The 27372-nt window shown below is 38.3% G+C and overlaps 1 protein-coding gene across 1 annotated transcript in view; it reads left to right on the forward strand.

Annotated features, from left to right (window-relative positions):
* The first annotated feature begins 1512 nt into the window (after positions 1-1512).
* RUNX2 (RUNX family transcription factor 2) overlaps positions 1513-27372 on the forward strand; it is a 173665-nt gene continuing 147805 nt past the window's right edge. Inside the window, exons 1-3 of the mRNA XM_015812303.2 lie at positions 1513-1849; positions 11962-12118; positions 21579-21683. Coding sequence (XP_015667789.1) covers positions 1529-1849; positions 11962-12118; positions 21579-21683 — 583 coding nt within the window. The 5' untranslated portion in view covers positions 1513-1528. The remainder of the gene's footprint in view (positions 1850-11961; positions 12119-21578; positions 21684-27372) is intronic.

Here is a 27372-nt window from a genome sequence, read left to right on the forward strand (position 1 = left end):
TGATTCGAAAAGGTTTCCGACTACCAGATGTGGGGTTGGAATGGGGACGGTGTTGACAATGGGTCATCGGGGGCTTGCTTGGAAAGTAAGATACTGATCTTAAAGTTTATAATGGAAGGGTGAATAGGAAGACTCCCCCCTCCCCCCTCCCCCAGAGAGCAGGGCGGGTCTCGAGATTCTCGCTGCTCCCGGAGTGGGATTTTTTCCGAACGGGCAGAGGGAAGGCAAGGGCGCGAAGGATTTGAGTTGCTTTGGAAAGCACCGGAGCCGGAGGACCGCGCAAAGCCCCCGGCGCTACGGCCCCTCATCAGCATAATGGTTGCGTTAGCCTAGCAGGCAGAGTTCCGTCTACAATATAAACCGCAAACAGCTAATCATTAGAAATCCCAGCCCACGCCCCACGCGCACCCATTCTGGACCCGTCTTGACTCCCCAAATCGATCCTTTTCAGTCGGTGGCTTTTTTGCTAGATCAGCCCCGCGGCTTTTTCGAAGTGCTGGCCGAAGTCAAGAGTTGTTCGCCTTCCTCAGAGGCCACCCCTAGCAGCCTATTTTAGAAACTCGCCCCGACAACCCGCCCCCTCCACACACACACACACACACACACAGACAGACAGACACGCTTTTCGTCCCACGCAGTTTGTTGCTCCAGTCGGAAGTTCGCCCTCTGACAGATTCTCGAGTTCAGGAGCCGCCTAAAGTTCCTGTCCTCCTCCTTATTTTGACTACTTTTCCTTTCCTAAACCCCACCCCAGAGAACTTGCTGCTTTTGCGGAAGAAGAACTGAAGCTCGTTCTGAGCGAAGGGCAGACTTTTGCTAAAAAGTTCTCCCCTTGCCCCCTCCCAATTATTATTCGCTACCCAAAGCGACAAAACTCGCGAGCAGAAAGTCCACCAAGTGCACTCGCACCTTCGTTTTATTCGACTCGGGTGGAAGGGAGGGGGAGTTTGCTGGAAGACCCCCGTAGGAAAGCGAGCAACTCCGCTTCCAGCCAATAAATCTTGCCCGGAGGAGCGGCAAAAAGGCTCAGGAAGCTAGTTTACCTCCTCGCCCTTCCAAAGAAAGAAGAAAATAAGGACGCGGGGAGGGAGGGGGGAGCACAAAGCAGCCCAAACACGTAGCAGTGGAAGACAGACGCGCCGGTGCGAGGAAGGGAGAGAGAGCGAGAGCGAGAGCGAGAGAGAGACGGGGCGCGCTAGCGAAGCGGAACGGAGCAAAAAGAGAGGAAGAGACGCGCTCGCAGCTCTGCCGCAGCCGGGACTTCGCCGCGGCGCTTGGCCAAGAAGCCGCGCGGCCGCCCAAGCGCCTCCCGCATTCAGACGCACTTTTTCCCTACCGCGATTTTCCCCGCAAGCCTTCTGCTCTCCCTTTCATCGGAGCCGGTTTCCCTTGCCCTCCCCGCATCCCTCTCCGTCCCCTCCAGTCCCTTCTCCCCGAATCTGTTTTCGACCCCCCGGTCTTCCTCCAACGCCTCTTCGAGCGGTCCCTCTGAGTCCCCTGCAGACCTCGCTAACTTGTGGCTGTTGTGATGCGTATTCCCGTAGATCCCAGCACCAGCAGGAGGTTCAGCCCCCCTTCCAGCAGCCTGCAGCCCGGAAAGATGAGCGAAGTCAGCCCGGTGGTGGCGGCAGCCCAGCAGCAGCAGCAACAGCAGCAGCAGCAACAGCACCAGGAGGCGGCGGCAGTAGCGGCGGCGGTGCCCAGGCTTCGCCCGCACGATAACCGCACCATGGTGGAGATCATCGCCGACCACCCGGCCGAGCTGGTCCGCACCGACAGCCCGAACTTCTTGTGTTCCGTGCTGCCTTCACACTGGCGCTGCAACAAAACTCTCCCGGTGGCATTCAAGGTAAGGAGAGCTGGGCAAACCTTCATCAGTTTTTCCCCCACACACCGCCCTTCACGGTGGCCCAAGGCAATTTCCTCGTTTCCTCCTGGCCAGGGTAAGGGGCAAGGCGTCAGGGGCCAATGTGATAGGTTAGGGCCTTGACACCCACTGCATGCAGTTTAGGGGGATTTGTAAGTGTTGGCTGCTATTCTCCAGGAGGACTTTAAGCAGCACTGAGATAGAACTTTCCATCAGCTGGGAATTGCCCATCTATAGGTACCTGGCCTTCTCTTGGGGGGGGGGGGTAATAGCCTTCACTTTATGGCCTCCTCCTCACTGCCTGTTTTTAAAGCCTTCCTTGTTATTGGCACAAGTCTGCTTCTCACTTTTCCTTAAATCCTAAGAAGAAGGCATCCTCTCCCCTTCCTCCCCTATCCTGATTATTGCAGTGGCCAAAGGATCCTTCCTTCTTAAAGAAAAGTGCAGAAAAGTTTGAACACGAATTCATCTCATGCCTTTAGGAGAGGACTTGTGGTCCCCTTTAAAATAGGAGATTTGTGTCTTTTGCCACATCAGAAAAGGAGGCACTGTATATTTGTGGTCGTAATCAAGGAAAACAGAGGTATCCTTAGTCTTAGTCCTTAGGCAGTTCTCCAGTCCTCTGTTGGCTATTAGTTTCTTTACCATCTAGGATGCCTGTTTATAGTTCTTGATCAACATTTACCTCCCTCATATTAGCTCCAGACTGAAGTTCATTGGCTTATTATTACCAAACCGCCTGGTAAGATGAACACAAATTAGAGTGATGTATTAATATATACAGAGAGCATTTAAAATAAAATGACCTCAGCTGTTACAAAATGTTTTCCACAAATAATCATAAAGATAGGATTCATCTAATTGACCATCTCGGTCAATTAGACGCTCCAAGACATCAGGCAAAACCTCTGGGGACACTGGAACTATTCTTTCCAGAATGAAAGACCTTGGGGTGAGGTGGTTAGATCTCTGCAGTGTTTCCATCCTTTGGTCCTAGGCATCTTCCTGACCCATCCAATGTTATTTTAACTTTCCTTTTTTTTTTTGTTTGTTTAACTTTCTCAACAATAAAATGGGTGCCTGTTCTAGGAGAACTTTGAATTCATTGATGTTGATCTAAAAATGGATTTGAGCAGAAGTTTCATTGTGGGAGGTGCCTCTTTTGCATCTGGTCGTGTTTGTTGTATCTCTCCAGGGCATTAGATAAAAAGTTCTGCTGGAAGACATACTTCTTTAATAGGAGGTGTTTTGTTGATTTGTGGAGTAATGAGGATGAAAGAATCTTTAAAACTAGTGACAGAAAGGAAAAACTGTTGATTGGGTCTGGGTGGGGAGATTTCTGTTGGGGAGGGGGAGATTGTATTGGACTCCTGCTGGGCAAATTAGGAAGCGTTTGCCCAGAAGGGTGGGTTTGAGGGGTTGTTTTTTTTTGTTTTTTTTTGGCCCAGGCAAAGAGAGTCAATATTTTTAACATGGTCACAGATCAGTGAAATGCTATTCAGAATTGAATCAAGAATAGCTTTATTATTTTTTTATAGTATATTCACACTTTTAGAAAACGTAGAATGTTTTCTCCATTTTCCTTTCTCATGTATCCATTTTCACAATCCTCAGCTGCATCTCCTTATCTGCACTACAGATTTATGCCACTACTTTTCTTCTTTCATGGGATGACTCTTGTCCAGTAGAAAAGGAATAATAGCTAATACATAAGAGAGCTAATCATTTCACATGGACATTAACATAGTATATGTATACTTTATTATGTTTATATACATAGAAACAAAATTTGTTTATATGTACCCATATTATATATATATATCGCCCAGAACGGAGTTCCGGTATCTTTTTTGGATGGAACCTTATAGGGTAGGCAAGGTGGGTTGTATGACGTGTGTGAGTTCCGGCACCTTTTTTTTTTTTTAGAAAAAAATCACTGTATATATGTCTCTAATTATATTAAAAATACGAATCCTGGGTAGAGCCACCATCATATCTAACGCATATGCAAGAGCTTTTCCCCCTGGTGTAACAGCCAAAGCTACACTGAATTCTGAGTTTAAAATAATACATGGATTAAATGAATAAGCAGTCAGGATTCCCCAGAGAGTGGAATATTAGTACTGAAAGAGATATTTTCTTCATAAATGATAAACAAGACATTATGGAGCTATTAGGGAAACAGTAAGTTTGGTTTGGGAATTTAGCTCAGGCTTGTATTTGTTCCAAACATGCAATGACCTCTCCAGTTGGAGATTCCTGGGAATAGTAACTAAATCACTGAAGAATCTAATATACCACGTGGTCTTATAAATGAAATTCTGTACTTTAAAACTGGACAAAGTTTTCAGCTTAGTTCAGTGGCCATCCGTTAAAGGATGAAAACATTATAAGCTGAGTTTTGTATTGTGTGTTGGAAGGGTGATAGATCTTTCCTTATCTGAGTTCATCAACAGCTTGGCTGCAATATGTAGCCATGCCTAGAATCCCTGAGAAAGAGAGAGATCTTTTTTAGATCTTATTACAGTCATTCTGTATTGTAGCTTAGCATGGTAGAAGCTGCAGCTGGCAAGTTGAAAAAGCATTCAAAACTCTTGCTTGGGTGTTTATGTGTGTTCATGCATACAAACTTGATTTCTGCTTGTATATTTGCCAAATATGTTCAAGGTTTCTCATCTCAAATGAAAAGGCTGTGGCAGGTACAGAGAAAGTTTCCTTTTTGTAATAATGTTGATGTGTGATAAATTACACTGGTATCATAATTTTCAGCCATGGAAAATAAACATGCTCCTTTCAAATTATTACTGCCACCTGCTGAGTTTTAAACATTAGGGATGTGATGTGAGAATCCAATCTTAAAATGCTATATAGAAGTAATAGTATCAGTGACATTTAATTAAGAAGCTGACCCAATATAATGTCTATACTATATACACCAGTATCTATTTGTGGTGATCACAAAGACACTATACAAATATATGCTTATTTAGTCTGAACAATCAAAAAAGGTTGTGGTAGAAAATATAAAGGCCTATGTTCTTAATCCTTTACTGGTTAATTATGATATGCAAATAGAAAATAAAGCAGTACAATTTGTTTATAATGTACTGCTGCAGATAAAGACCATACTGGAAAGAAAATTTGTAAAATAAAATACTGGTAAAAGTTTCCACTAAATAATTTTCATAAAAGGATCTGAAGTTATTTGGGAGGTAGATTATTCTGAAAAAAGCAAGGCATGATTGCAAATACATGTATTAATTACAGGATTTAAAGTGATTGCTTGTATTAGCTATCATGTGATCAATCCACTTCAAAGGCACATAATGTATAGAAGCTTCTTGGAAAAAGGAGCCTTGTAAGCTACATTGGTTTTAATAGTAGTTACTGAACTGCTTACAGCTTTGCTGAAGTATGATTCAAGTATCAGTTGAAGGAAATGGATTTACTTATAAAAAGTCTTTAATTGGAAAATAATCTCACATAGTAATAATGAAATGAAATGTCAGTTGGAAATGCATGTTGACATGATGGTCAAAGACATCATCCACCATGGGTAAATTTATCTGAAGCAGTGGTTTGACTGGAGGCAAATATGTTTATAAGATTTCCAGTATTACCTTGAAATGCTCTCTCACTTGTAGGGGGGGGTGGAAAGGAGAGGGAAAGGGTTGCTTTAGGTTCTATATTGTTGAAATTGCATTGGTCAACCATTACTGAAGATCATCTTTATATTTGGAGGCTGGTTGAAGAAAAGTACTGATTGGATTTATAAAGAAATAAGATTGTCTAAACATTTCTTTTAGAATTTTCAACTATATTTTATTTTATTTTTTTTTAAACTTTCTCCCAGTAAAATGTGAAAATTTTAATATCATACCTTTATGTAGTAAATTAAGAGCTGCTGAAAAAAACCAGCTATTAAGTGAAAATTGTAACTGTTCCATAATATTAACATGGAAACAATGTGGTCATCTCCATCCATCCACTTTCCCATGAGTCATTCTGTATAGTGGGGCTGGACTAGGAATCCAGCATTTGACCCACTGGTAATGTTTTAATGTTTCTTTTAGGGGCACTAATTATGTTTTCACAAAGACACTGCGTCCATTCACCATATCCCTTGCTCCAGAGAAGCCTTATTGGAGTCAGTGGGACTTTACCAAAGTAAGTGGCCGAAAGAATGTAGTCAGAATTATTAGTTATTCAGGTCTCTACATTTTTGCTGACCTTGATGTTGCCAGTAGTAATAAAAAGCTTGTAAGTTAAAAATAACAGGCAAAATAATTACATTTGGTGTGAAGTAATAATGCTGTTATTAGTATTGCAGCTATCCAGGATGTTTCCATTTCCATCAGACCCTCAGTTTTTCAGTTGATTTCAATAGCCTCAAGCAAAAGTCCAGAACATGAAAGGCAAGCAGAGTGCTATTTTTATTATTAAAAATACTGTAATTCAAATAAGTTACAGCAAAGACTCCAAGTTAAAAAAAACCCTTAGCTGTACTTTTGACTGTTTAGCTACATAAAATTATTTTAGTAATGAATATTTTATATTAAATTCAAAATGTATGTTGCATTTTATAAAAGGTACCACAGTAAACAGTTTTACAGTTACTGCCTTAGAATACGTTTTAAACATTTATTCAGGATACTTGCTCAAATAAGATATTTACATGATATAGACTATTGAAGGCTAACATTGAAACAGTTCAGTTTTTAGTTCTCACCTTGATCATTGGACTGAAAATGGCAAAAGTTAAAATAGCTGATAAAAATATAATTCTGCAGGGTTTTAGCAGACTGTTAACTGTTATCACTGTTTTAAACTATAATATAAAATTCCTTTAATTTCTAGTGTGGAAAATGCAAGTTCTCAAAACATGGTAACTTTGGAAATTATGTAGATAGAAAAAATATATGCAAGAAACTAAGAACAATTCTTGGGACTCAGTTGGAAGTGTGCTCTTGTGATGTTTTAGGCATGCTGTATTTCTTAAAAACAGCAGTACACATTGGATCACTAAATAGATTAATTTACACCCTAGTACATTTTACAACATGAAGGAGAGTATACATCATGTCAATTCTAGATAACTGTAGAAGCACTCGTTATGTGTGCCCTAAAAATCTTATTTAAATAAATTACTTTTATGAAGTAGCTCTGTTAAATTATTGGATCTCAGGTACATGGAACAGAACCAATTACGTATCTTGTTGAGATGGCCTTAAGTCGCTTTATTTTCAAAAAGTTCATTTCTTCTATAAAGACTGGGGCGGGGGGAAATATAAACAATGGGATTTGAGACAGTCAGAACACCCTGAGATTGTGGATAATTATCATCTTGTGGAGGTTTTTTCCATGAAGAGTTTACAGTACATCACTTCTTCTTGTTGGACTTTCTTGCTTCAGTCAAGGAAGGATTCTGGTCTTCTACCCATGTTTTTAAAATGCCTAATAGAGAAAGTTTTCCTTCCCAAAGTCTTTCCTCCCCAAATCCAGGGTTGGAGACGTGAACTGCCATCACTGTGTATGCCTGTAACAGGACTGTGTCTTTTATGTTTGCCTCATTTTTTGTGGCTGCTGTTCTGTTTCCATATTGTTGGTCAGCTCCTCCTTCACATATCTGCCTACAATAGGAGTTAACTGTAGTGGTGGTATGTGTGAACATATTCCATATAATAGGCTAAGGGGCAGATCTTTCCAAAATACATATAGTAAATCATTTTGGATTTCTGGATAAAATAAAGTAACTATATTTTTCAAGATGGTATATCATCATTGGGGCTAGTTGTGAAAGCCCATGATTCACTTTCAGGTGAGCTATATTAGAATAGAATAGAGCTGGAAGGGACCTTGGAGGTCTTCTAGTCCAGCCCCCTGCTCAAGCAGGAGGACCTATATCAGTGGTGGCGAACCTATGGCACGCGTGCCAGAGGCGGCACTCAGAGCCCTCTCTGTGGGCATACACGTCGCCACAGCCCCATCTCCCCCCACGCCCCTCCTCACCAGCAGCCCTCCAGAGGAAAGTCGCCCCCAGGCATGGCCCGTGTGGAGCAGTGCAGCCAAGCACATAGTAGCCGGGCAGCAGAGTCAAGACTCTTCCCTCGCGCCCTGTCGCATGCAGATGATGCTGCGGGGCACGGGCAGAGGGAGTGGCCGCCATGGTGCTGCTGGGCTGCCTGGGCGATCTGCGGCGGGCGGTGGGTGGTGAGGATGGGGCATTTTTTGAGCACTCGGTCTCTAAAAGGTTTGCCATCACTGACCTATACCATCTCCGACAAGTGACTGTCTAGCCTCTTCTTAAACATCTCTAGTGATGGAGCGCCCACGATTTCTGGAGGCAAGTTGTTCTACTGGTTAATTGTCCTCACTGTCAGGAAGTTTCTCCTTAATTACAAATTGCTTCTCTCCTTGATTAGTTTCCATCTGTTGTTTCTTGTCCTGCCCTCTGGTGCTTTGGCGTATAAGGTGACCCCCTCTTCCTTGTGGCAGCCCCTCAGATACTGGAATACTGCTATCATGTCTCCCCTATTTTTTCTTTTCTTTAGACTAGCCAAACCCAAGTCCTGCAGTTGTTCTTCATACATTTTAGACTCCAGGCCTTTGATCATCTTAGTTGCTCTTCTCTGAACTTTTTCCAAGGTCTCAACATCTTTTTTGTGATATGGTGACCAAAATTGGCTGCTGTATTTACTAGGGTTTTATAAAGGGGTACTAATACCTCACGTGATCTTGATTCTGTGCCTCTGTTTATACAACCCAGGATTTTATATTTTATAGCTTGATTCATTTTTAGCATTAAATCTAAGTTCGGTGCCAAGTTTGCATGTTGGATCTAAACTTTACTTTACTTTACTTTACTTTACTTTACTTTACTTTACTTTACTTTACTTTTACCTTTACTTTACGTTACTTTACTTTACTTTACTTTACTCTTTACTCTTTACTTTACACTTTACTTTTACCTTACCTTACCTTACCTTACCTTACCTTACCTTACCTTACTTTACTTTACTTTACTTTACTTTACTCATGGCCTCCTGATTTCTAATCTGATGTCTTCACCACTACACCAGGCTGGATCTAAATGTAGAATGCTATTAGCAACAATTCATTCTTTTCAGTTGTATATGTCGTAAATAATATTTGCATTGTTATTGTCCAGAATTACAAAATAGCTCTGGGGATAGTTTGAGAAATTAGGAAAGGGAGAAGTTTGACTGGTTCACTTTCAATTATAATAACTGGTGCAGAAAATGTATCTCTGGGCTCCACTCTGGGCCTTCCCACATTCGACTGAAGAAAGAGGAGATGCCGCAGATACAAATACGTAACCTATGTGCACTTTACATTATAAAATACTGGTTCCATTTTGCAGGTGAGGAGTATTGACATTCAATGATAAAGTGGGATCAGATAGCATTTACAGAAATAGTAGTGCTGCTAAGTATGTACATAATTATTTTTTCTCACTACTCTGCAGCTAAATTTCCTTTTTTGAAATAATTGAAACAGCAGAGTATACAAGGGGTGCCCCTCTCATAAATTAAAATTGTAGCACCTATAGTGCTTGTCTTTCACAAGGCAAGATAACTACAAAGTTTTCTTTCTTCCATACGAGAGTGTAATCTCCCTTCTTCACAAAATCAAATCTTTTTTTAACTGCACAATTTCTTCTAATAAAATAGAAACTCACCTTGTGTGCCCTCCCTGGCTTAAAGTGTACCTGGATGCATGATTTGGAATCAAGCAGGGGTGATTTAATTCCTCATTTACAGAAGTTATAGTTATTTGGGTTCCTTGCTCCCATTGGTTGGAAGCTCTTTATGCCAGATGATGAAAAAGGTAGAAGTCCAATAATGTGGAACACTTCATAGTCCCGCTGATTTCAGCAGGAGGTTATTTATGTATCTGACTGATTTATTCTTTTATCATCAGCTGAATTGATTCCTAGATGCTTAACCTTGAATCTGTTTACACCCATTGGAGCCTCATGCTAAAATCATGAATTCTAAGTTGTTTGTAGTGTTTCTGAAATACATTTAATGATGAAAAATGCAGCCAGAAAGCAAAATTGAAAATAAAATCTGTCCAAGATACACTTAGTTTATTATCATTTCTATGGTTGTATTGGTTTCTTAGTTCACAAAGCTATTTGCAATATTGAAACAGAAGTCCAAAATAAACTTGACAAGTGTTTTCATCATGATTGTGTACTTTATTTCTGGAACTACAGAATTGAAAGTGTTACCTTATAGTTCTGTGAGATCACAGTTTAATATATTGTGATAAATGCAGATTCCAGAATCCATAAAGTGTAGTTCTATAGCAGTGATGGCGAACCTTTTAGAGACCGAGTACCCAAACTGCAACACAAAACCTACTTATTTATCGCAAAGTGCCAGGGCTGCATCAGCATTGTGGTGCCCTCGGGGGGGATTGTGGCCCACTGGGTGGGCATGGCTGCAGTGGTCACGGCAGACTGGGTGAGCGTGGCCGGGGCCAGTCCCTCGCCATCTCCGGGGCATCCCTGGGGGACCAACACCGCTTGCTCACTCACTTCCTGCCCTGTCACTTCCAAATGCCACATGCTCGCTACTCTAGCAAACTCTGCTGGGGCAACGGCGCGCGTGCCCACAGAGAGAGCTCTGAGTGCCGCCTCTGGCACGCGTGCCATAGGTTCGCCACCACTGTTCTATAGTCTAAAAATGCAAAATGCTTAATTTTAAATGTGAATTAACATTATTTTCTACATTTAGAATAATTTGGTGCTGTTTTGTTTGGTTCTGTAGATAACCCTTTATAATAATAAATAGCTTAAGGAGAAATTACATTGCAGAAACAGAACTGACAATTTGAACTGAGATTCTTAAACATTTAATATAGTTCTCATATTTTTCAATGTTTTTCCCATGATAATGAGAACTAGAACCTTTTTCTCTTCTTTTGCTTTGTGTTATTTAAAATAAAATTAAACAGAGACTTATTCCATGAGTGCAAGTTGGATGTGGAGACTATAATAGAACACACAGATGTAGGTATCTGAAGAATCAGCATATTGTCATGCAAACATTTTCTTTCCTTTAGAATTAAAGCATGGGAGGTCACCATTTTATCTATTCTATCCCATGTGGTTTCTGGAGGTATGCTGAGTTAGCAGTCTTGGAAAGCCAAGATCCGCTCTTAACCATTTTGTGGGGACTGTGTGATGATATCATACATGTGGGAGGAGAGGGGTATTGGGGAAGTTAAGCAGTTTTTCACTGGTTGTTTGATATATTTATTTTAGGGCTTGCGCTATTGTTGTAATAAGTTTTACACTAAAAAAAGGCAGACATTTGCACTGCTTGTTTAAAAAAAAGCATGATCAAGGTGAGTTCTGATGGCTGCAAAACTGTGATTTGGCAAATTCATATCAATTTGACATCACCTCCAGCGTTATGATTGCCAATGCTGTGGCCTATTGCTGTAATATAGTAATTGAAGACTTGGTATTTATAGCAATAGCAATGAGACTTATATACCACTTCACAGTGCTTTACAGCCCTCTCTAAACGGTTTACAGAGTCAGCATATTGCCCCCAACAATCTGGGTCCTCATTTTACCGACCTCGGAAGGATGGAAGGCTGAGTCAACCTTCAGTCAGTGAGACTCAAACTGCTGGCAGTTGGCAGACTTAGCCTGCAATACTGCATTCTAACCACTGCACCAGCCCTATTTAACTATGGAAGCCTCATGAGCAACAAACCTGTGAAAATATAGAGTGGTCTTAACCTACCAGTTCATCTTGTCCAACTGTTGGATGCATTTGGATTCATGTCTATTGCAGGCAGCCTATGTGCATAATTTATGCTGTGGAGTAGAAACCAGAGTGCGATATCCAGGAGGAGGCCACTGAGTGGCTGCTTCCTGTTAAAAATGTGCTCAGACCTCAAAGAGTCGGTTCATAATCATTTGAAAAATAATGGCCATGATTGGCCTGAAAGTTCCCCTCTTCTGTTGATACAATTAAAGGGTGCAAGTAACTTTAACTACCAAGCATTTAATTCAGAGCAATTAAGAGATTATTGTTATGTCTTTATTGTTATAGGTGGTGGCTTTAGGAGAAGTCCCAGATGGGACAGTGGTCACAGTCATGGCTGGAAACGATGAAAATTATTCTGCAGAGCTGAGGAATGCCTCAGCTGTAATGAAGAATCAAGTGGCACGGTTTAATGACCTGAGATTTGTTGGCAGAAGTGGAAGAGGTAAATAATTTCATTATAGATTTGTTAAACCAACAGCTGAAAGAACAGTCAAGATCTAAAATGGAATCCATTAACTATTATTCTGCTATTGTTAAACTTTCATTTATAGGTTAAATGTAGGCTGCAGCATTCTTTAGGCTTGGTCACCTGCTACAGGATTGTTTTCCTATGGATGGATGGATGGATATGTACTATGTATACAGTATGTGTGTGTCTCTCTGTGTGTATTATATATGAAAGAAACAAAGGAAGGGAAAAAGAGAAAAAGAGAAAAAGAAAGAAAGAAATCTGGATTCTGAGGGGGGATTGCTTTTTGATGTCAGCAAATGGAGTAAAGTAAGGAAGCATGATGGTGTTTCCCTTTTGGTGCAGAGTTCACTTTGCAATTTTTCGCATATGGAAATGATGAGGAAAGAAAAAGAATCTATTAAATGTGTTGGCAGATCCAAAGAACAGTTAGGTAGTCTTAGTGGATTCAGTGAATTCTTTTCAAGTAAACATGCATAGGATTACAGTCTTAATGATAAAAATATTTCCTGGTTCTAGTAGAAAAATTATCATATATTTCCTAATTTTAGTATTGAGTGCTGGTTTGTTTATAAACACTCTCCTTTGGTTTTGATGTAATTGACTTTCTGTGAATCCATTCAAACTACTTTCTAAATAAGTTCTGAGCAGAGAAGTGATCCTGCTTTTCTCTATCAACTTTTTTATTCAATTTGATGAAAGAGAATTTAATTCAGACAGTTTTCAAGGGAGGTTAGGAAGTTGAATGTTCTCAAGGAAGTGGTGTGATGCTTTTGCATTTATTTAATTAGGAGGAGGCCAAGGGATGCATATCTGTGATTGTGTGAATATACTCTTCTTCCTAAGCAGTTTGCAGCTTCCATGGCTTCTCAGTCTTCAATTACATTTTAAGGGAAAATTTCACAAGGTATCACAAGCCTTCTATGGGTCTTTCTCTGAAAAGGTTGTCTCTGAAAACCACTAAGGGGATGTTAATTGGACCCATGTATAAAGGTTTTATGTCTGGACTTGACCAGCTATATAAATGGGTTAAATAAATACACAAAATTCTTCTCCATGTCATGTTCTCAGTTACTGTAGCTGGAAATCCAGAGGGAAGCATAGAAGGAGGCAGAAACAAGATTGAAGATACTGGTGGATAGGCAGAGAAAAAAAATATGTTTGCAGCTATCACATAGGTGAGAATAGGGGAAAATGTAGAGTGCCTACCTTATTTTTGTACTGAATATATAAAACGAATTTATATAGCTGTCCATTTCAGTGACTACATCACAGATTTAAGGAGTTAGTCATTGCTCTTACAGAAGGCTACCATCAACCCCAATATTGCTTTTATACCAATAAGACTAATAATCATTTCTATTTGGAATTCTGCTAGTTGCATGAGAAATGAAGGTAATAGTTAAGTGGATAACTCAAAATAAGCAAACAAAATCTCTAAAGGCAGCAATATTTGCTCACCACATTGCATTAGTTGTAAATAAAATTTTGGCTCAAGTTAAAATTTACTCCACAACACTTCCTGAAGCAAGAATAGTGCATAGCTCAAAGTAAGGAAAACCTTGCTAGATTTGGCATTTGACTTATTCCTCTGGAAAGAGAGGGTAAGGGCTGGCTACGCATTTAAGTAAAATAGACAAGTTTGAGAGCACCATTCAAAAAGATAGCATGGCCTAGTAGCTTTGTGCTTATGAGGAAGACTGCTTCAGCATACTGTTTGCACTTGAACTCAGAGCACTCTGGGTCCAGTCTTTGTGTTCTGGCCTGCATTAAAAGACATAGCCACAGACTCCAAACTTCCTCAGCTGAGTCAAAGCAAAGCAAAACAAAAACAGTTACATGAAAAGAGAAACCTCAGAACTTTCTGGATGTGTAATTAACACAAATGCAAATCTGGGAACAAAGGCATGATTGTCCACAATCAGAATTTCAACCTGTATCTTAATTCTTTCACTCAGATTGCAGGGCATTGCTGTTCTAACCCCTAGCTGAAAATGTGGTCAGTACTTTATGCTTCCAGGCTGATTTCAATTCTGAATGATAAAATACAACTTCAAAGATAATACAACTTAATAAAAAAAGATCACTGTCTTTCTGGATAAGAAGGAAAGGCCTTATACTTTTTATAAGTTTTTCTTCCCCTTTAATAACATTTTGATATTTTGATTTGTCTTTATGTTGATTGATTATACTTGAAAGATCTCTGGCTTGTAAAACGTGATGGTTTGCAAAAAATGTATAGTGGTTCCATCATATAATTATTGCTGAAAACAAACATAAATATGATGGAACATGTGTGTTTCAAAATTCAGTGGAGGAAAAGGTTTGCCTATCTCTCTCCCTCCCTCCCTCGTTATCTTCTTTAACTGTCACAAAGAAAATGAAATGAGTAATTAGAGAATCACCGTGATTATTCCCCACAGTTACATACCATCAGTGAGAAGTTTACTCAGATCAATATGAGCAAAATCTAGAAAAAGTGATGGTGTACTTTACAAACTGTTTAACGTATTTATTCAAAGAACTTAAAAAAAAACCAAAAAAACAAAGGGTGTATGCAGTTTTTTCTATATTAGCTTTCCACGTTTTGGCTACTTTCCCAAATAGCAATTTTTATATTAAAAAAAGAAAGAAAAATGAATGAATGAATGAATGAATGGGAGAGAGAGAGAGAGAGAAAGAGAGAAAGAAAGAAAGAAAGAAAGAAAGAAAGAAAGAAAGAAATGGGGAGGGAGGGAGGGAGGGAGAGGTGGGGGGAGACAGACTTAACTGCTTGCAGACTTTTCACGCATGGAAGATGAAGAAAGCTTCTTTTGATGAAGTGTAATTATGTCCAAACAGAGCTGACCCCCTCCTCCTCTATTTCTTATGATCTTAACAGAAGAAAGTAGGGTATTTCCTTTGAAGCAGCTGGGATTTGGGAGAGGATCCGAAATGCTAGCTGCATTTTGCTGCCAGAGGCAGGATGGAGAAATTGGTCCAGACTTGTCTCTCAGACACAGAGCAGAGAAAAAGAAAGAAAAGAGTTATCATTTGTGAAGGATTTTTATGATACTGCTTAAAATAGCAGGAAAGGAAACAGTAGTAGCAAACAGGAGCTCATATGATCTACACACAGCAAGAATGTTCTTGGCTAAGTCAACACCATATCTGGTCTGTGGTAGCCTTGTAGCCAAGGTCCAGGTAACACTTTTGAAACATACATGCAGATAAAAATCAGACAAGGTCAAACATGAGAATTTACGCCGACTGAAGAACTTTGTTCTGGCAATCACAGATCAGATTGCTTTGAAAAACCATCTCCTGTTTTTAAGGACAGGCCCATTGGTAAGACTCCAAAGGACTCTGCTGCTCTCACTTGACTCAAAGAGAAAGGCAAAGAGGGCTTTAAGAGGAGCCAACTTCTAAGAAGGGACCACTGCAGGTCAAACAAACTTTGAAAATAGAAAGCATGTTAGTGTTTTTCTTTCCTGTTTGGTGGAAATCGAATGTCCACACACTCTTATGTGTTTCTAATTTTACTTCTTTCTTTTACATTGAAGTCACAGTCTAAATTATCAGTCGGCTTGCTGAGCTGTTTCTGGTCTCCCATATGTTCCTTGTTTATCATGACTTCATCATTTCTCTAACCTCACATGAAATCCTCTTCTGCATTTTTATCTAATCTAACTGTGCAAATACTTAGAAAGGCCTGCTCAGCTGTTTACCTACTGCCCTGTGCCATCACTAACTTCTTTAATCACTTTATCCGCTTTCAGTTGCCTGATCTAGTCTTTTGAAGCATATTAATAGTTGCAGAAGGAGAGAGGAAATAGGAAGGCAGCCAGAGAAGCTGGCAAATTCCATAAGGCATTTCTAGTCATGTGTTATTTCCTGTCCTCAAAGGAATACATTTCCCCCATAGTTATTTATCAATACACAGATATGCACCTCACTCTTTATTCCAGTTATCTACTTCTTATATTGGCTTTTTCATATTACTTTTAATTCTGCTGTAATCCAATATTATTTACTATTTATACTTCAACTCAGAGAGAGCATATTTATAGGGAGTCCTCGATGTACAACCATTCACTTAGTGACTGTTTGAAGTTACAACAGCACTGAAAAAGGTGATTTGTGACCGTTTTTCACACTTACGACGGTTGCAGAATCCCCATGGTCACGTGATCAAAATTCATATATATGATGGCTGCAGTGTCCCGGGGGTCATGTGATCACCTTTTGCAATCTTTTGACAAGCAAAGTCAATGGGGAAGCCAGATTCACTTAAAAACCATGTTACTAACTTAACAACTGCAGTAATTCACTTAACAACTGTGTCAAGAAAGGTTGTAAAATGGTACAAATCTCACTTAACAAGTGTCTTGCTTAACAACAGAAATTTGGGGCTCAGTTGTGATCATATGTTGAAGACTACCTGTGCTTGGCAAATCTAATCTAATTTCACTATAATCAGTTACTTTCTCTAGATAATTATATGCTCTTAAACAGAGGCTCCATCCCCATTGACAGAAATTCATTGGGTAACTTTCCAAGTACTCCTTTAAGAAAATTATGAGAGTTAAATTAGCCTGGTTAAAGTTTTGGCTGGGATAGCTAGGTATAATTACTTAACTGCCCAAGAGACCAACTTGTCTCTTTCGCACACTAGGGTAATGTTTTGGCCAGTGGGCACATCAAGAATTCTAAGAATGTGTCTTGACTGTCCTAATTAAGTAGCTGCAATGGAAGGCTCCTCCAGCCCACGAGCCATGGTATGGCCAACCACAAAACATCCATTTCCAAGCAAGTAACTGTTGTGGCCAAAAGAAAAGTAATTTTCACAAGAATCATGTAGAAACAGAATTTGGGTAGATTTTTAAAAACATAGAACACAGATAAAACATTCATTCACACAACAATTCAAAAAATTAGAAGTAAATATTGATCTGTACACACAGAGGGACACATACAAAAATACTAAAGTTTTCAACATCCCTTCTAACTGCCCCTGAGCAGAATGTTCTCTACATCTTTCTACATGCTTTTGTTTGTTGTGAAACGGAGCATTATTCAAAATGTTCTGAGTGACAGTATTTTGATTCTTAAACATTACAGCCATTCTCCATATTTATTTTCCATTAAGACCCCACCAAAGAATGAAAATAAAGATGGCACTCAAGGCTGGTGTTTTGCTTTGCAATAAGTGACCTTTCCAATTAATAATCGACAGGCATCAGGAAAGACATCCATAGGCTCATTAAAATTAGAATATATATTAGTGCAGCAAAGGAGACATAGTTGCAATGACATTTGTTATTTTGAAGTTGTGGGATACATGCATGCAAAAGTTTAAGATCAGAGTACTCACACCTTAGTCATTGCTCTGTATGGAAAGTGATATATGTGCTAAGGCAGTTTCTATCTTATCTAATGTCAGTTAAATATGTCAGTGACAAAGGGTGAATAATATGGATATTTTCTAAAGCAGCACTACATCCTAACTAGCGGGGTTCATATTAAATCCCTAAAAGGAATCATTTGCTTTCAGAAGTAATGTTTAATGATTCAGAAGAAAATGGAAAAGTCTGGTGGTAAAAGAATATTGTCATGATCCACAATTTTTAAAATTCTAGTGATTTAAGGATTAATGCTCACAAAATGGTGCTGTGCTTCTCTCTGACTGGTTCATGCTTTTTATTTTGTAAGTTTTATATATCCCTAAGAATCTTAAGTTACGAGAAACTCATTCTGCAAAGCTGGAGAAAGGTTGGCCCCTCTTTTTGCTTCCGTTTTGGTTTTTAATTTTTCTTCCCATACGCAAGGCATGGGAGGGAAAACAGGGCAGGCAGATTAGATGATTGGTCTAAAATCCCTGTGGAATGATGGGTGGAGGGACTTAGGGAACTGCACCCATTGCAAGACTTGGTTGACTTAAGATTTTTCCAGCTTCAGCAAGTACGACTCCTAGTAGCTGGTATGAACAAGGTCTCTATAGTCAGATTACCCCTGGTTAGAGATCTGTGCTTGACCCTGTCCCAAGGGCTGTAGAATTGTGCTTCTAGTTTTCTTGAAGTACTTTATTTTGACGTGGTAGAATATAATAAAAGCACACCAAGTATCTTCCTCCTAGCTAGCTTAATTAAACAGATTTTCTTGTAGATCCCCACAGAACCTGAAATCTGAACACAGGTTCTTTGACTTTATATTGACCTGTTCAGATATATTCTCAAGAAGCATCTGCATTATTTTAGTGCCTTATACTATGGGAGTTATTTATTTCTAGAATTGATTAGTTACATTCTGTACTCCGAAAATATTTTAAGCGATGCCCAAAGGTACTATTATAAAGAATAAGGTACACTAAAATTAATACAGTCTAAAAAAAGGAAAACATTCAAATTAATGTCAGTGATCAGGAATAGAATTTGCCATGTCAAAGGAAAGTCAGTTAAATAACAGTTTTCTGCCTTTTTCAAACAAGGATAGTGAGAGCTGACTTCTTTCCCAGAGCATCTATTTCTGTCTGCTGTCATATTATGTATTTTTAAAGATCACAATAACCCTCCCTGCCTCTGAGTAGATTTTATGGCATAAACTGTGCTGTGGTAGTCAGATGGATTGCCCAAGCATGTCAGCTTGCACTGAGAACAAGCAGGCCTTCTCTTTGTGTGTGACTGTTACATTGGAAGTTTACTATTACATTCTCTCTTTTTGGAGTAACGTTTCTCCAAATGTTCTGAAACCACATGAGTGATAATAAATGATGTGACAGGAAGGTTTGAGAACTGAATGAGACAGCAACAGACCTGTTCTGTATTACACATGCGTGTGCCTCTGCACACCCACACATACCCACTCAGTCACACTTCCTGTTTTGTATTAGACTTTGAAATAATGTATTACATTTAGTGCTGCTACATTTTCTTAACATTTTGTGCTTTTATTAATACCCTTGGAGTTCCATGAAATGGGATGGAGTAGGTAGAAACCCAAAGTCCCTAGATGGCTGGGTTTTTTTTTAAGATCTTTTAAAGATTCTGGTAAAGCAGGAGGCAAAGTGAGCCATAAGCCATGAGATAGCTGACTGTTGCATTGAGTCACTGTTGCACGCCCACCTCTTCCTGTCTTGAAACAGTTTGCAGTTTTGACTATCTGAAATGATTAACAGTTGCATATCTCACTGATTAGAACTGTCAGTGACTTGCAGAACAAAGGCCACAGACTTCCCTGGGTGAAGATTCTGTCTGTTCTTTGTAGCTGTTTTCATTTCCTAACACTTGCAGAGTTGCAGGGCACCACATCCATCTGCAGAATTTCTATTATGGTAATTGGGATTTTCAGAGGAACATACATTTTATGCATTTAAAGCACATTCTCACCCTGGGCAGATAGTTTGTTTAAGGTTTAATAGCTGGAATATTGTCCAGGAAAAGGGGGACTATCTCTCATTTTCTTCGTGGATTATATCATTAGCTTCCTATTACCATAGGCATATTGAACATAGGAAGCCCTGGCACTCTATTATGGCTCCCAGAAGTAATATATATTAGTTCTCTGTATTATGATAAAGTCAAGTTAAATGATAAAACCATGTGAAGTCAAATATAAAAACAGCACATTCCTTTCAGTTAAACAGCGGGAGAAAGTGAAATTCTCCTCAACTGAGCAAATCTCCCTTGCAGTAAGTGCTGGAGTAGAATTTGGCTTTCTGCGGAGGGCAAATTATATCAGTCCAATCCATATGTCATGTCCTAACTAATAATAATATGACTTGATCCCTATTGCCACAGGCATGCTGCAGATGTTCATGGCCACTGCAATTCACATTCTGTCGGTAGGAAGAGAACTCTTTAGCTATATTCATGAGATCCAAATCCAGGCATTGCTTGCTCTTCTCAAAGCTGAGCCCCTGATGCAATGGAAAGCTGCTGTGCTGCAGCATAGCATCCTGTGTACCCACACAGTCACATCTCCATATTTGCTTTGAATCCTAAAGATGTAAGAATGCCTTTGGTGTTTGAATCGGACCTTCTCTTCAGGAAACAGTTTGATCTTATGGCTTTTTTGCAAGCCAATTTCTTTCAGGTAGCAGCAACCCCAGGTCTTACTTCTTTCCTCATTATCACTCTTCTTCACTTTGAGTATCTGCTATATGACTTTGTTCCTCTAAGAGCGTGCAGATAAGCGTGAATGGCCTCATATGTATTCACTTAGTCCATCGATGTATAGTTAAAAAAACAAATTATTTTCATGTGAAATTTGTCCCTAATGTACAATATATACGTAGTTCTGTACATCTTACTTGTAATCTTTCCTAATGTTTCCTGGACTGTTAGATTTTTTTTTTGTATGCAACATATCCAAATAGGTATTATTTTGGATTGAATTTTGGAGTTGAAAATGATGAATACTAATTAGGTATCATAATTTATTACAGGATGTTTCTCTTTAAAACCTGTCCTTTTTAGTTCTTTTACATTTTTAAGATATTAATATTCTCTCTAATTTTTTTCTGACTGAAACAAAATTGAACTGAATTCAGTTAATTCCATAGTTACTTTTTAAAGTTAAGACTGTAGCTGAAGTAGTTCTTTTAACATCAAGGAAGCTTCCCATATCCACCCTTCTTTTCTTGACGCAGAGCTCTGGAGAACTGAACAGTTATTCATTATTTTAGTGGCCTTAGAAAGACACTGGTTTGCTGTGGATTTTGCTCTTCCATAGCTTTAGTTATAAGGATTAATTACAGGGCCCTTAGCAGTTGTAGTTATTTTGTATGTGAATTTATTTATGATTTGTATGTGGCAATACTATCCCAGCTTTTCTCTAAAGGTCAAGGAAACATACATATTGCGTTCTTCTACACGAAGACCAATCTAGCTATCTAATGCATTTCCTTCTGTGTTCCTTGCTTATCTTTCTTTGAGGCCCTGTGATGTGAGCCACAGTGCTGTAGAAATACATGCGCTCAGCCTATTGTGAGAATTTTACTCTTAGTTGACTTATTCAGCAGTTCCTACTTCTACAGGTAGAGCTGTGTTCCATCCTACTCTTTTTTACCTGCCACAGTGGACAGGGTCTGTGAAAAGACTGTTCACACCTTAGCTGACTTCTTCCATTTAGTTTCTGTGGCTAACTCACCTTTGATGCTAGCTATACATTGCAGCACTAAAAATTATTACTTACAAGCAGTTTGCTCTTCAAGCAGAAATGTCCGTTTCTTGAAGAAGATATTGCTTCTAATTATTGCCACTACCTTATGATCTGATATAAAAATTCAGATTTTTAAATTTGTGGTACTTGACTGAATTTCACAATAAGTGGGAGAAGCAGATACATATTTTGTTGCTCCATTCCAATTTAACATTTTATGAATGTTTTATATTTTTTAGATTTCATGCAAACATTTCTATAGTGATTTCTATTTTTTCTCCTTTTTTTTAAACAGGAAAAAGTTTTACTCTGACAATAACTGTCCTTACAAATCCTCCACAAGTTGCTACATATCACAGAGCTATAAAAGTGACAGTAGATGGACCAAGGGAACCACGGAGTAAGTACTATGTTCTCTATTTGTGATCTAGGATACAGTATAGATAATCTCTAGAAATAAATAGCTATAGCTTATTTTCAGTATCTAGATAGATTCTTCACCTCGCACATCCAGCCTTGTTTCTCAAGTCTTGAGCCTTGAGGCAGATTGCTGTAGTATGCAAGTTTAGAATGTAAGTAAGCAATCCAGGAATGAAATTTTTCATTTTTGATTATTTATTTATTTAGCCTGAAGTTGTGGGTTATCTTGCCTTATAATCTTCTAAAATCAAAATTATATGGATGACTTTTCTCACAGTTTGATACTTGAATAAAGTGTTACTCGTGGAGTTCAGACTAGCCTTTTCTCTACTAGATCACCTTTCTAGGAGATTTCTCCACTTGGAATATAATTTGTCAAAATCATCTGGGCCTTTTATCACAACATAATTAATAATTATTACAAATCATTTTTTCTTGGCAATTTTTGTAAATCACCCTAAACAATCTAGAAGTGTAAACCTGATCTCCAGTTTTCTATTGAATTCAGTAAGATATGGAAATTGCATTTTGTATCTCATATCTGAAAGTTCAGGTTAAATGTTCATAATATTGTATTCACATTGTCTCAAACTGCTAAGTGGGCTTTTGTTCCAGAATAACATCCAAATGTTAATATGTCTTTGGCTATTTGTATAGTTGAAAGTGCCAGTTTTCAAGATCTGAGTGAACCTGGTCAAGATTTTATAAAGATGTAATATTCAGGCATATGGGGGAGAAAAAGAACATCCAGATTTGTTAGTTAAGAATTTTTGCCCTCTTTTTAAAGCATATTTTCAATGTAGTTGTCTGCTGATCTTACCACCCTGAAAAATGAGATTTTTCTCAGCACTGAATTTGTGTTCGCCACCAAAATATATACAAAGTACCTAGTACAACAATGTATTACTAAAATACTGAGAACATAATATATAGTTTATATTTTCTCCATATATAGGATATTTGTGTTTAAATTTGATTTATACTTTATAAAAAAATATTAGGCTCAATATCTCTTCCTTCTCCCATCCCTCCACTGATTATGTGCCAGCTTTGGTACTTCTTTCCTATTTGTCCTAATCCAGAGATTTAATTTCTGAACCAGAGACTTAACAAACTCATCAATTTTGAATATTTCTATCCAAATTTAGAGCTATAGCCATACCAAAAGGAAGTTACAAAAGATTCCCACAATAAAATCTCATTTGTGTGTAGTATCTAAATAAAAAATGATATGGTTTCGTTATAGTGCCATGATCAATCAAAACACATTCTTGCCCTAACTCCTGAACTTTCCATGGTCACTTCTGGAAAGCCAGTGAGCCCTCTGGGGTATGGTAATTGTTACTTATTTCCATTGTATATATCCCACCCCAATCCTGTCAGATTTTGAGCAGGCAACAATAAGATTAAATATTTAATATAAAAATGTATAAATAAGAAAAGACACCTAAGAATAACTAAAGGCCAAAAACATGTTCAAACAAAGTAGCTTTATCAGGTTTGTTAAAGATAAGAAGGATTGGGACCAATTGTAAATATCCGTCTGTAACTGATGATGAACAATTGATTGAAATTGAAATAACCCACTACTGTACTTTTGGACCAGTCAATTGGACCAATTGTGTTTCTGGATAGGGACTATCTTTGTGAAAACCTGTTTCCTGTCCCCACTCCATGAAACCTATGCAAAGAGGGAAAACTATGGAGCTGATCATCATTCAGCCCTAGTTTTTCTTTTCTTGCAGGCAGTTAAAGGGTTGAAAACATAGATTATTTTTTTAACTGATTTTTACATTGCTTTCAGAGTACAACCCTCACTATCTACTATAACATAAATAATGAAAATGAGAAAGTATGAATAAAAAAAACAAGACAAGAGTGGCAGAAAAGCTATTAAAGCAATACAAGCAAAGAGATAGGGATAGACAGTAAAATCTCAGTCTAGCATATCTCAAACTTAGTGGATACATAAAACAAATTAATCAAATCTGAAAATAATAGGAGCATCAGCTTTCAGAATATTTACTATTTTAAGGAGACTAGAGATTGGAAGAAATATAAATTTGTTTGTATCTGCAAGTTGGTGATATGTTAACATAAATCTCCCAATGAGACCCCCTAGTGCAGTGATGGTGAACTTATGGCACGGGTGCCAGAGGCGGCACTCAGAGCCCTCTCTGTGGGCACGCGCGCTGTCGCCCCAGTCCTAGGCCTTCAGCTGGGTTTTATAAAACCTTTTTGCTTTAGGCCTCCGCCAGTCAATTTCAACTTCTCGCAGGGAAAAAAAATCTTGCAAAGTTGGAATTGATTGATTGAACTTTTTAGTCCCACCACCGCAGCCACAGCCACCCAATGGGCCACACCTACCCAATGGGCCACACCCACCCGGCACCCGACGATGCATAAGTGGGTTTGGGGTTGCAGTTTGGGCACTCGGTCTCTAAAAGGTTCGCCATCACTGCCCTAGTGATTTCATTAATTACATTAATACATTATGTGAATACATTAATAACACGGGAGGCAAAATGAATTTTCCATGCCCAGCAACCATGGGATAAATTTCAGAAGCACCATCTTCTCCCCTCCAGCTAAACAACTAGGATTGTTAATGCTTTAGAACCTGGAGGCTCTACAGATGACCATGGTTGCTGTTGCACTGAAAGTCACTAGGGAATTTATGAAAGCCATCAAGGCAGGCTTACATAGCCAAGCTGAAATGGATCTACACGATTAGCCTGCTTGAAGATTAGCCACTTGACCAACTCTGTGGAGTTCAAAATCCATCGAATCTAAATTAAATCTTTTGTCAGAAATGATTTCACTATTTCTATTATTAACACAGAGGGGATGATCTCATTCCTTATTGCAGAATTCAATACCCCTTTTCACTCCACTCCACTCCACAATGCTCAAGGAAGTAAGGAGACAGGGATCTGACCTGAGCCCTCAGAGTTCAGCCAGTTCCTTAAAGTACAGAAATTGAAAGTATATTGGCCAACCAATGGTTAAAATAAACCCATAGAGTTGCTCAGTCACAGTCCTCTTCTGGCAAGGTTTTTGAACCCAATATTTTGACCTATTGCACATACCTAAATTGCACTTTCAGTAAAGAAGGCAACAGACCACAAGCTATTAACCTAGAATGAGAATGGATGAACTGGGGAAGTTGTGTATACTAATTCTTTCCAAGTCCAAAGTTCTGGAAAGACCTATAAGTTCCACATAAGATCAAAAACAGCTATTATTAAGATCAAATGATTTTTTTTAATGTTCAACCAGCAAAATAATATAAAGGGGAAAAGGCTTGACTAAATTGTTATGGTATTTACAACAGCTAGATCTCCTGTGTGACTCAATATTGTAGCTAGCAGCCTGTTTTGTAGGGTGGAAACTGACTAGCTGGAAGAGATTAGGACACAGAGAGTGGTTGTTCCTGTCTTTCCTTTGGATGGAGTTCCAGGAAAAACAGTAGAATATGAGACCTTAAAAGTGACTTGCTCGCAAGTTGGGTGGATGCTAATCTTAACAATGCTTTACTGTCCTTGGAAGCTTCTTATAGCTGCTGGTAGTTAGTGCACTACTTCTTTCCTTTTTGGATTGCTTATTGTGCTGTATGGTCGAGCAGGTAGTATGTGTCTACTTCTGTTGTATATCATGTGCACATTCCTTCAGGAGTAACAATGTACTTTCAAGAAAGACAATGAGCTTTGCTTTGACAGTGGTTTGGTCATGTTCCAGTCATTGTTGTACACTGTGCTTTTTGATGTGCACAGTCAGACCTGGTTAATCCATCCTGGTTTATCTGTCTGCCTTTGTCTCTTGGAAAAATTCAATTAATATTCAGTGCCATTTATAAGGCAAATATCTTGATAAGACAATCTTAAATCCTTCTTTTTTGTGTTAATTAAAAACTGAAGTTGTTTGATGAAGCATGCTTGTATTTAAGTTAGAGATTAACTATTATTTGAAGAATAACCACATTAATAAAAATTTGAATTCTTCTAAAAGGATCATTTCAGTCATTTGCTTGCCTTTGATGAATAAATGATGGTAAGATCAGTTTTATTTTCCGAAATATTGCAGAAGAGCAATCCAGTTGCTACTTCTCCTTATTGTTATCCTTTTTTTCTGATTAACAATGAAGAACTATTGGAAACTCTTATTTTCTCAGTAAATATAAAGTTTGCTTGCCCATGTAAAGTCTGTTGTCATTATATAGCGCAAGGCTTTCCTGTTTACTTCATTAATCTCTACTAAATTTACTGCTATTGAAAAAGGGTCTTCTCTCACATGTAACTGCTAGCATTTTATTGACTTTGAAAGAATGTTGTCCCTTGTGGAACACTAACAATTTTTGACATCTGGAATTAATTTATTTGTTCCCATTTGGAAATCTGCATGGTTATTCTGATGTACCTTTGAAACAGGAAATTTCTAAACAGGCAAGGCAATTTCAGAATGTGTAGAAAAGTTAATATGGCCATCAGAGCAACATGTGGTAGTCCAACATGGAAGAAATATTTCAATAAAAAGACTTCCATGTGTAAAATATTGCTAGGAATGTTATGTACCAAGTAGTACATCTTTCCATATGAAGAAAAAAATTACAGTGACACTGGAACTCCTGGCATAAAGCATCTTTTCACCTACAAAAGGCTACATTTTGATCTATAGAATTTATTTCTTGAAAGATATGCTTTGGGCACTGAACCAAGTTTCCTAAGTTTCGCAATTGTAAAGAACTGGCTTGTTCTCAAAATAGCTGGATATATGTTTTAAAATATGAAAAAAATACAACTTTATATTTAATAATGTGCTGATTGATCTACTTGTTATTTTGTTTGGACCAAAAGAGGAAAAATAATGACTACAACAGACCTTTAGCATATCTAATTTATCTAATAAATAAGATTTATTAATAGGAACTTCTAGATCCTTTCCTCCCATGATTGAACATATCTGAGCTAGAGACATGGTATGGATGACAAGGGGATCTCCATATTTTACCCAGCTTCTTAAAATACCTAATTTCACTTTTTAATAAAGATCTTGCTTAGAGTTCTGCGCAAATGTGGATACCCTATAAGTGTGAGCTGGGCCCAATGACTACCATAGAACAAATCTAGTGAATTAAGTATAAGAATTCAATTGCAATAAAAAGCGTTTATTATTATCTTCTGGATTCCTTTTTTTCTAATTAGCATTTCTTGTTCTCATTCTTTCTTTTGTTTTTCATTCAGTCTGGTATGGCCTGAATTTTTAGTTTTCTTTTAAATTTCTTTTTTAATGAAATGTCTCAAGAATTGTTTGGGTTGATTCAGCTTGAATAAACTACTGTTTAAAGCTCCATCTGGGATAACAATAATATATAAGAAAACCCAGTGCAATGTGTCAACAAATGATAGTTTAAAGAAAAGAAAAAAATTACAGAAACAATTTTAAAACATGATTCAACTTGGACAAGAGCAATTTCATACCTCCACAAACTTTCCCATCTAAATACTTTTGTGGAGAAATATGCTACAATTTCATTTCCTCCTGAGAATTCCAAGACTAATTTGCATAGTAAATTGGTAATTAATCATAGCAATAAATTAGTTCAGTTGGCACCAACAAAACACAAAACTAGGTAAATGAGGCTCATTATCAAGCCTCTTTAACTAGGAATT

The sequence above is a fragment of the Protobothrops mucrosquamatus genome, unplaced genomic scaffold (genome assembly GCF_001527695.2).
Source record: "Protobothrops mucrosquamatus isolate PMUCROS unplaced genomic scaffold, P.Mucros_1.0 scaffold78, whole genome shotgun sequence".
Taxonomy (NCBI): domain Eukaryota; kingdom Metazoa; phylum Chordata; class Lepidosauria; order Squamata; family Viperidae; genus Protobothrops; species Protobothrops mucrosquamatus.